Consider the following 10,418-nt stretch of genomic DNA (forward strand, 5'->3'; position numbering starts at 1 on the left):
ATCGGCATATGGCCAAACAAGGCATTGCATGGGAAACACAGAATTCCCAGCCCCATATTTCTTTCCCAACACTAATGAAGAGCCCGGGGGCATATTAGCAAAGAAGGATTTGATGAGCAAAATGAGGGTGCTGAACTCTTTACCACATCTGCTTATTCTTCCCTGCAAATGCCCTTCTTGGTCCCGTGGAAGTGAGCATCACTAAGAAAATAATGGGCTCAGGGCAGGGCACCTGCAAGGGGAAATCGGCAGGCATGGAAAGGGTTAACTACCTCCACCCTAATTCCTTCGTTCCTTCACCCACTTGCTGATCCTTTTCTGTAAGTGCCCCCACCTACACATTCCTATTATCTCGGCAAACACAGGATTGGGATTGCATGGGTGCCCAAGTAATGTCTGCAGGTTGACTCATAGGTTCCTTCCAGAGACTGTCGCGGGATCCATCCCAGTTGCACAATTAAAGCTGATTTGGAGCTCTTGTGAAACAAGCCTGTTTCCCGGTGTGGATGGGTGGGGGGAATTGACATTTTGCAATAAGGGAAATGCACTGGAAAATGTGGGGATAACTTGTGTGGCAACGTCATCTAACCTCCCCAAACAAATCAGAATGAATGCTCACTAAACAGCCAACATTGTCTAACCTCCCTGCAAACCAATTGGAATGAATGTTCAATAAACAAGTCATCTGTAGGAAACCATAGACAGACAACTAAAAAGGTGTAGGGCTGCCTGTCTCCAGGTAGACAATTTGGCCTTTAAGGACTGAGCCTAAGGGCTCCAGAACCACTTGGGGGAGAGGAAGTGGAGGCATAACCAGTAAGAGTAAGAGAAAGAGAAGAGAAGAGTATATGGATAGAGAAACTGCCACCAAGTCCTTTGTGTCATCACAGGGGGCTGTGAGACTTATACACAGAGCAAAAACATGATGAGGGCATTGGCACTTCATTAGGGGCTCTGGATCAGGACCTTTCCAGTCTTTCCAGCCTTTGGTGCTAGTCCTGCTTGGGTGTTTACCTATGACCAAATAAAACCACAGCTTCATACGAAACAGGAATATTCACTGGAAGCCTCAAACACCAAAGTCCTCTTTCTACGGTTATTAAATTCATTCCTTCACCATGTTCAGCCACTGGAAGCAACTCACTTTGCAGACACCAATACATAATCCACAGAATTTCAATAAATGCAAACCAACAATGTGTGTTAGGCTGCCATCCTAACCCCACATACCTGGGAGTAAGTGCCCCTGAATTCAATAGGACTTACTTGGTTAGGATGGCACTACTGAGGAAATATCTACTGCTCTCTGCTGGCAAATGGAGGGGATTGAGTTTTAGCAGCTGTTGTGTGAGGGCCTTTCCAGACTTTCTAGGCATGATAAATGTGCTGCTGTTGTCCATTTGGGGCTTACAGTCCAGATGTCTTCCTTTAAATTTGCATGGTGCTATTGGTAGCACTGAATGCTCTGTTTTGTTTATTAACCTAGGAACATTTTATTCTTCCCCCAAATGTTGTATTCTTCCCCAAGCTTAGTGTTGTGGTGGTGCTGTGAAATGTGGCTCCCTGTCATGGGAAACTTTTAACTATGCCCAGAAGTGAGACAGCTCCCTGATCTATGTTTGTATATTAAAATATTATTTTTTATATTCATTTGATACCCCACCCTTCCTCCTGAAGGAGCCCAGGGCAACAAACACACAAGAGATTAGACAATCAATGCATGTTTAAGCTGTTGGAAAAAGAGGCAGAGGGCATTTGTGCCCTTTTAGTTAATGCACATCTCCTCCCTCAAATAATCCTGACTCTGGTTTGTTAAGGGTTGCTAGGAATTGTAAGGAGTAAACTACAGTACCCAGAATTATTTGGGGTAGGGTGGGAGAACATGCTTCAAATGTGTTTTAATGGTATTGTGTATGTGTACCCAACTTTATCGGGACACGGGTGGCACTGTGGGTTAAACCACAGAACCTAGGACTTGCCGATCAGAAGGTCGGCGGTTCGAATCCCCGCGACAGGGTGAGCTCCCGTTGCTTGGTCCCTGCTCCTGTGCACCTAGCAGTTTGAAAGCACGTCAAAGTGCAAGTAGATAAATAGGTACCGCTCCAGCAAGAAGGTAAATGGTGTTTCCGTGTGCTGCTCTGGTTCGCCAGAAGCGGCTTAGTCATGCTGGCCACATGACCCGAAAGCTGTATGCCGGCTCCCTCGGCCAATAAAGCGAGATGAGTGCCGCAACCTGAGTTGGCCACGACTGGACCTAATGGTCAGGGGTCCCTTTACCTTTTACCAAATATTTAAAATGTGTTGCTTTTCCCCTAAGGAAAGCATCCACTATTCAATAACATATTTATTCAATTTATATTATAATATATTTAATTGATGGCATTTTAGTACTGCTTTTTCAGTACCTCTTTCCAGTGCCATTTTGGCACTTGCTTCTTCCTGCTGCCCTTTCCCCCATAAAGTGGTTTACAGAAAAATGGGTATTGTTGAAAACAGACCTGGTTTTTATTTTATTTTTTGCACTGATGTTGATTCTGTCCTATTTCTTTAACAGTAGTAAGAACCACAGTGTTTTGGATCCAGATCTCCAGTCTCATCCCTGACTGACAAACTGCATCTGCTCTCCAGAAACGGCCCTGAAATGTGGACATTCTGTACTTTAGGGCCCAGGGAGAGTCGCCTGGTGCCAAACAGGTGCATGTTGTCTTCTCCTATCTTGACAATGCTGTCTTCTGCATGGAACTGTTTGCAAGGAAAGACAGAAAAATCCTAGGCAAAAGCTGCTGTGCTCACCACTGGCAGAGGACACTGTGCTTTGCTAGAAGCAAATATTTTTCTTATTAACAAGCCAACGAGAAGATTTATTGTTGTTGTTATTTCATGCAAGTTCAGTTAGACAGAGGACAAGGCTATCAACTGCTACTAGCCAAAAGGGTTAAGCACAGCATGCAGATGAAGTAGTTGCCCATTCTGTGGGTCATTCTATGTGGCTGAACGGGCCATCTTGTATCTAGAGCCCAGATGCCTGCATTCCTGCCACATAATTAACAGTGGATAATGTTTTGCTACCCTAAGCAATTCATCTTCACAGCAACCCTAAGAGGTAGGTAACAGCATCCTGTTTAGGAATTGTGTGTTGAAGAACTTTGCTGCTCCTTGACAATTTATCTGGGGTTCCTCAATGAGAAGATCAGATAGTAAATAGCTAAAATATTTATTTCAAGGGCTATGGATGGCTAGAACAGGGTTTCCAGCTGTTCTTGGACTACAGTTCCCATCACCCCTGGTCCTTCTAGCTAGGGATGATGGGAGTTATAGTCCAAAAACAGCTGGAGACCAATGTTTGGGAAACCTTGGGCTAGAGGGTCCTTTCTTGAATGAGCATTGATCAGTTTGTTGCCAAGCCGAATAGATGTCGTAAAACCAATGGTGACTTGCAGAGCAGGTTTGATGTGGGATACTTCGAGTAGTAAAGGATTCTTGAGGCTAGCCCAAGATAAAATGGTGAATTAGCACAACATGAATGTGTGACATTCTTTTAATAATGATCAGCATGTATCAAACATCTGGGGAGAGAATGCAGCCAGAGGTCAGTGTGTTAAGAGCCATTATTCCACAATCTGTGCACAATCTGGGTGTAATGCTTGGTTGGGGATTATGTGAATGTATGTTGCATCCAAAATACATGCCTTTTTGAGCTCTGTAAGTGCAACACACTAAGGGTGTGTTCACATTATCGCCTTAGAACGCACTGTTGTCATCCCCTCCCCAAGCATAACTTGCCAACTCTTTCCCCTCTAGCTGTTCATGTCATAAGTTAGGAATGGCTTAAGGACTCCAATTGGTGCAAAGCTGTTTTGAGAAACGGCAGTATTTCGTATCAAAGTACATATAAATATTCATTTTTTGATAACGTCATGTGAACGTGGGTTTTAAAAACATGTACTGGAAACACAGTGATTGCACTGTATGAACAAAGAGCAGATAAGCTCTGAAATCAAAGCAGCATTTGAGAATCGGTACATATATTGAGTAGAATCAAGTAGTAAAATGGTTCCTGTACTGTACCTGCTGCAGGTGGGAAACCTGCATTAAAAAAAAAAGTTCCACACAAACCTTACCTCCTACATAGAGCTGGCCTTACTGTTTGACAAAGTGAGGCAACCACCCCAGGCAGCAGCTGCCCTTGGCTGTTTCTCCTAAGTCTCCCTAAGCATTCTCCTCTGTTGCCTCTCTTGAGCCTCCTATTCTGGCCTCTGTAATTGACTGCTAATCTGAACTCTCTTGCTCCAAAACTAGCCAGTGGTTCTGACCTGGAGAAGCTCACATGTATGGCTGAGGTTTTCTGATGAATGTGTTGATTGTTCCAAAACCCAACAGGAGCAACTCAACTTCCCAATTTCTAAACAAAGAATTGAAGCTCATGTTCTTCTCTGCCTGCCATGCACTGCATTATTATACATTATAACTGCCTGCCACGCTTCGGAGCTTGATGCAGAGTGCAATAGTAAAACTGCTCATAACAACTGCCCATAATAATTTCCTTAAAAAGCAAAAAGCACCTTAAAGGTAAAGGTAAAGGGACCCCTGACCATTAGGCCCAGTCGTGGCCGACTCTGGGGTTGCGGCGCTCATCTCGCTTTACTGGCCGAGGGAGCCGGCGTACAGCTTCCGGGTCATGTGGCCAGCAGGACTAAGCCACTTCTGGAGAACCAGAGCAGCACACGGAAACGCCGTTTACCTTCCCGCCGGAGCGGTACCTATTTAACTACTTGCACTTTTACATGCTTTTGAACTGCTAGGTTGGTAGGAGCAGAGACCGAGCAATGGGAGCTCACCCTGTCGTGGGGATTTGAACCGCCGACCTTCTGATTGGCAAGTCCTAGGCTCTGTGGTTTAACCCACAGCACCACCCACATCCCAAAAAGCACCTTAGCAATGTTAAATAGAATGTTCTATATCATAATGGATCTAGTTGTGTATTAGAGAATTGCAGTCATTCAAACACATCCAGTTACATTTCATATTTGTGTGGGGGAGGTTACTGGGTTTTTTGGTCATTATGGTAAGTTTTTTATATTTATGTATATCATAAATTGTCCTGTGATCTTCGGATGAAAGGTGGTATAGAAATTTAGTTATTATTAATAATGATTGATCTGTCCCCCAAATCAATAAAAATCAGCTGTCCCCCAAATCAATAAAAATCAATAAAAATACATAGAAAACTGAGGTTCTCCCCCCCCCCCCACAAAAGGCCTGCCTTCCCTAACAAAAAACCTGGCTACGCCCATGCGGAATGGGCTAGCCTTTGTAGGATTGCCCCTATTTTATTGGCCCTGTTTCTAGGCTTTTAAGATCAGCCTGATACATAGAGATACCTATTTATTTATATATAATTCTCTAACCAGTGTTTTTAAGTGGTGACTAAAAAATTCCAAATTGCAAGCCTGTCCTCTGAAAGTGAGCCTGATTCAATTGAATTACTTCTGAGTAGACACATGTTTAAGGACTGAGCTATAAAATGTTGCATTTTTCCTTAGGCAATCTTATGTGCATACTTATTTCTGGTTGTAAGCCCACTGAATTTAATAGGACTTCTATGCACGGCCCAGCTGTATCACTAAACAGAGATGTTTGATAAACATACAAAATATTAAGATAAATGTTGCTTGAGAGGAATGCTTGGTAAAACTTTGTTTACCAAGACCTTGGGATTAGGTTACTGACAGCTGTATTCCCAATTACACCCACATTAACACCCAACCAATCCATTTGTGACTCAGTTGCTGGCACTGCCTCATGTTACGAGAATTCAAGATTGGCTCCAGAGTTATGTAAGTCAATCATTCTGTCTTGTAGTACAACGCTTAAACCAAATACTTAGGGTATAAGCATAAGAGCAGAATCAAGCAGATAAGCGATTCATTTGTGGAGGGAAATTACTTCAGGAGGACAAAATTCCAAAAGGATTACCTACTACTCTGTTCCAGTTGTGCATGTTTCTTTGCAAATTGCTATGCTCTGAAAGGGCAAGCCATGTTCCAGCAGCTGTTTGACAATGGCTGATCCTTTGGCGCCACCTGCTGATATAAGGAGGCTTGGGCTGTGTACACATCACCAATTGCTCTGGCGCACTAACAGAGAGTTTGAAGCAGTCTGCACATGACATTAGCCACAACCCTTATCTATCCGGTAATTTCTTAATACTGCTGTTGTGCATGTTCAAGGAAAAATGCGTCCTTTTCCATCCAATCTGAAAACATAAGCCACATTCCCTTTGCAATTAAGCTGAGGTGTGCACGTTGGAAAGTCATTGCACATGTGCAGACAATAACTTAATGAACAGGAGAAGTCTGGTGGGGAAGCCAAACAGGCAATGTACATCAGGTGAAGCTATCCCCACTCTTGCTCTGGTGTGGACAGCAACATGCAAATGTGAGTTGCGACAGTGCAGGAGAAAACATTGTGCAGGTACAGCAAACTAAATATGACATAATAGGCATCACTGAAACCTGGTGGGATAAGTCCCACGATTGGAATGTAATAATGGAGGGATACAATCTATTTCAGAGAAACAGACCAGACAAGAAAGGAGGAGGAGTGGCGTTATATGTCAGGGATGTGTATACCTGTGAAGAGATCCAAGATTTAGAACCTCAAAGCCAAAGTGAGAGCATTTGGGTCAAAATTAAGGGAGAGAAGAATAACAGTGACCTCATTGTGGGAGTTTACTATAGATCCCCAAGCCAAACGGAGGACATAGATGATGCCTTCCTGGAACAGATGGCCAAGCATGCAAAAGGAAGGGAGATAGTAGTAATGGGGGACTTCAATTACCCGGATATTTGTTGGATGTAAAACTCAGCCAAGAGCATAAGGTCAAACAGATTCCTCACTGGCCTTGCAGACAACTTCATTGTCCAGAAAGTGGGAGAAGCAACAAGAGGGAGAAGAGTGACTAGTGGGGTGCCACAGGGTTCTGTCTTGGGCCCGGTCTTATTCAACATCTTTATCAACGACTTGGATGATGGACTCAAGGGCATCCTGATCAAATTTGCAGATGACACCAAACTGGGAGGGGTGGCTAACACCCCAGAGGACAGGATCACACTTCAAAACGACCTTAACAGATTAGAGAACTGGGCAAAAACAAACAAGATGAATTTTAACAGGGAGAAATTAAAGTATTGCACTTGGGCAAAAAAAATGAGAGGCACAAATACAAGATGGGTGACACCTGGCTTGAGAGCAGTACATGTGAAAAGGATCTAGGAGTCTTGGTTGACCACAAACTTGACATGAGCCAACAGTGTGACGCGGCAGCTAAAAAAGCCAATGCAATTCTGGGCTGCATCAATAGGAGTGTAGCATCTAGATCAAGGGAAGTAATAGTGCCACTGTATTCTGCTCTGGTCAGACCTCACCTGGAGTACTGTGTCCAGTTCTGGGCACCATAGTTCAAGAAGGACACTGACAAACTGGAACGTGTCCAGAGGAGGGCAACCAAAATGGTCAAAGGCCTGGAAACGATGCCTTATGAGGAACGGCTAAGGGAGCTGGGCATGTTTAGCCTGGAGAAGAGGAGGTTAAGGGGTGATATGATAGCCATGTTCAAATATATAAAAGGATGTCACATAGAGGAGGGAGAAAGGTTGTTTTCTGCTGCTCCAGAGAAGCGGACACGGAGCAATGGATCCAAACTACAAGAAAGAAGATTCCACCTAAACATTAGGAAGAACTTCCTAACAGTAAGAGATGTTCGACAGTGGAATTTGCTGCCAAGGAGTGTGGTGGAGTCTCCTACTTTGGAGGTCTTTAAGCAGAGGCTTGACAACCATATGTCAGGAGTGCTCTGATGGTGTTTCCTGCTTGGCAGGGGGTTGGACTCGATGGCCCTTGTGGTCTCTTCCAACTCTATGATTCTATGAAAACAACCTGGCAGCCTTTTAAGCTGCCAACATGTAAATAGCAGAGATGGTTAACCTGGTGCCTCCAGATGTTGGACCCCTACTCCCATCAGCCACCGCCAGAATGGCCAGGGATAACGGATGTTGGCAGCTGTGGTCCAACACCTGCAGGTTAAAGGCTTTAATAGGAATTCAGGCTGAGGATGCTGAACATCATGTAGGTTGATCTCTCCTTGAAATCATTGTTCGAAATGCACATAATTCTAAACACTTTGGCACACCCTGTTTTGATCCCCTCTGACTGAGTCTGCAACCCCATGCATACTATGTGGGACTGAACTCCATGGGACTTTTGAATAACCATGCAAGGGACCCAACGGGTTAGGTTCCGCCCCGCCCCCCATTGACAAATAAGGAGCCGTTTCTTCTGTCCTAATTGCAGGTCTATGGAAGGTTCCATGGTGTCTATGGAGATGAAAACACCCTCTTGGCAGTGTGCTACCTGGCAACAAGAGCCTGGTAGCAGCTGGTGTTTTGGTCTGTTCACCCAGCAGCAGAATCTGTAGCTCTGGGCTCTTTCTGAGCAGGAGTAGCAAACTTGGTGGGGGGCAGTGTTGTGAAATGAGAGAGGTTATTGTGCTTCCTTTCCATCCATCAGTAGAAGAAGAAGAAGAGGAGGAGTTTGGATTTGATATCCCGCCTTTCACTCCCTTTAAGGAGTCTCAAAGCGGCTAACATTCTCCTTTCTCTTCCTCCCCCACAACAAACACTCTGTGGGGTGAGTGGGGCTGAGAGACTTCAAAGAAGTGTGACTGGCCCAAGGTCACCCAGCAGCTGCATGTGGAGGAGCGGAGACGCGAACCCGGTTCCCCAGATTACGAGACTACCGCTCTTAACCACTACACCACACTGGCTCTCCAAAGAGCCACTCAGTTCACACCAATAGCCATAATCCATTGCCCTGACTTTATATTTAATGATGGCTACCATCAATACCATTTTTGACAGGCTAACCTGCAATCTTTCAAATTATGGTGCTGGAGGAGACTCTTGAGAGTCCCATGGACTGCAAGAAGATCAAACCTATCCATTCTTAAGGAAATCAGCCCCGAGTGCTCACTGGAAGGACAGATCCTGAAGTGGAGGCTGGCCACCTCATGAGAAGAGAAGACTCCCTGGAAAAGACCCTGATGTTGGGAAAGACTGAGGGCACAAGGAGAAGGGGATGACAGAGGACGAGATGGTTAGACGGTGTTCTCGAAGCTACCAACATGAGTTTGACCAAACTGCGGGAGGCAGTGGAAGACAGGAGTGCCTGGCGTGCTCTGGTCCATGGGGTCACGAAGAGTCGGACACGACTAAATGACTAAACAAAAACCTGCAATCTGTATAGGAATACAGGGTGAAACTTTGGCTACTCCTTTAGCCTCTCCACTGTATCAAAACCTCTAGCTTATTTGTAAGGGTGAACTAAACAACAAAGTCTCTGAAATAATGGAGAAGGGCAGCATTTTTTTTAATTATGCAAGGACAAACTCCTATCCTATAACCCGACATTAAAATAATTCTAATATTCCATAAAATGGCACAAAATTCCAACATACCAAATACTTTTATCCAAGCTAGTTAACTTGTCCATTTCTAAAGATGGGGCTTTAAAAACATAATGCTACATAGTCGAAGTAATGTAGGTCACCTTCATGATTCAGGAATGGATCCATTCCTGTGGTCAGGCTCTCAGCTGCTTGGCCTGGGACAGCTGTAGTAATGGCCTAGGCTCTTCAAAGCCCAACTCCAAAATATTCACAATTCTGACAAGCATCATCTTGACTTTTTTATATGAACAATCACCTATTTTTTTGGGAGGGGGTAGAGAACCTTCTGCTACAGAGCATGCCTTCATGAATTAGCACTTTGCTAAACCAACCCAGACCATTTCCTCTGAGAGCAACGTCTCACAACTGACTTGCTTAAGCAGGAACCAGGAGAGAGGTGATGAAATCTGTCATAGAAATGAATGGGTGACTAAGAGCCCATAGTCAGTCACCCAACCCAGGAAGGCAGCATTACAGGTTTAATCAGATTTGAGGTTTGGATCATCAAAAGACATTTGCATTCCCAAAGGGGTGGTGTGTCTAGCTAATGCAGCACCACCTAAAACAAATAAGTGCTTTTATATCATATGGCTCTGAAACAGCAGCACGTCACAGAAACTCAGGCAATCTTCCAACAAGCGAAGGGAAGAAACAGCCATAGGGGTGGGTAGCCTGTGATCCTCTAACACAGCGGTTCTCAACCTGTGCGTCCCCAGATGGTGTTGGATTACAACTCCCATCATCCCTGAGCTCTGGCCTTGCTAGCTAGGGGTGATGGGAGTTGTAGTTCAACAACTTCTCCTCCACATGCAGCTGCTGGGTGACCTTGGGCTAGTCACACTTCTTTGAAGTCTCTCAGCCCCACTCACCTCACATAGTGTTTGTTGTGGGGGAGGAAGGGAAAGGAGAATGT

At 44.7% G+C, this 10,418-nt stretch overlaps 1 protein-coding gene across 4 annotated transcripts in view; it reads left to right on the forward strand.

Annotated features, from left to right (window-relative positions):
* LOC308585590 (uncharacterized protein) overlaps positions 1 to 10,418 on the forward strand; it is a 58,843-nt gene that overhangs the window by 5,861 nt on the left and 42,564 nt on the right. For 3 of the 4 annotated variants that reach the window (XM_081191373.1, XM_081191374.1, XM_081191375.1), the window contains exon 2: positions 2,555 to 2,694. In XM_081191373.1, the coding sequence (XP_081047499.1) occupies positions 2,642 to 2,694 (53 nt within the window). In that variant the 5' untranslated portion in view covers positions 2,555 to 2,641. Of the gene's footprint in view, positions 1 to 2,554; positions 3,104 to 10,418 lie in introns of all 4 variants that reach the window. The other variant, XR_014007497.1, reaches the window with a different exon arrangement.

This window comes from Podarcis bocagei, assembly GCF_964188305.1.
Source record: "Podarcis bocagei genome assembly, chromosome: 4".
Classification (NCBI taxonomy): Eukaryota; Metazoa; Chordata; class Lepidosauria; order Squamata; family Lacertidae; genus Podarcis; species Podarcis bocagei.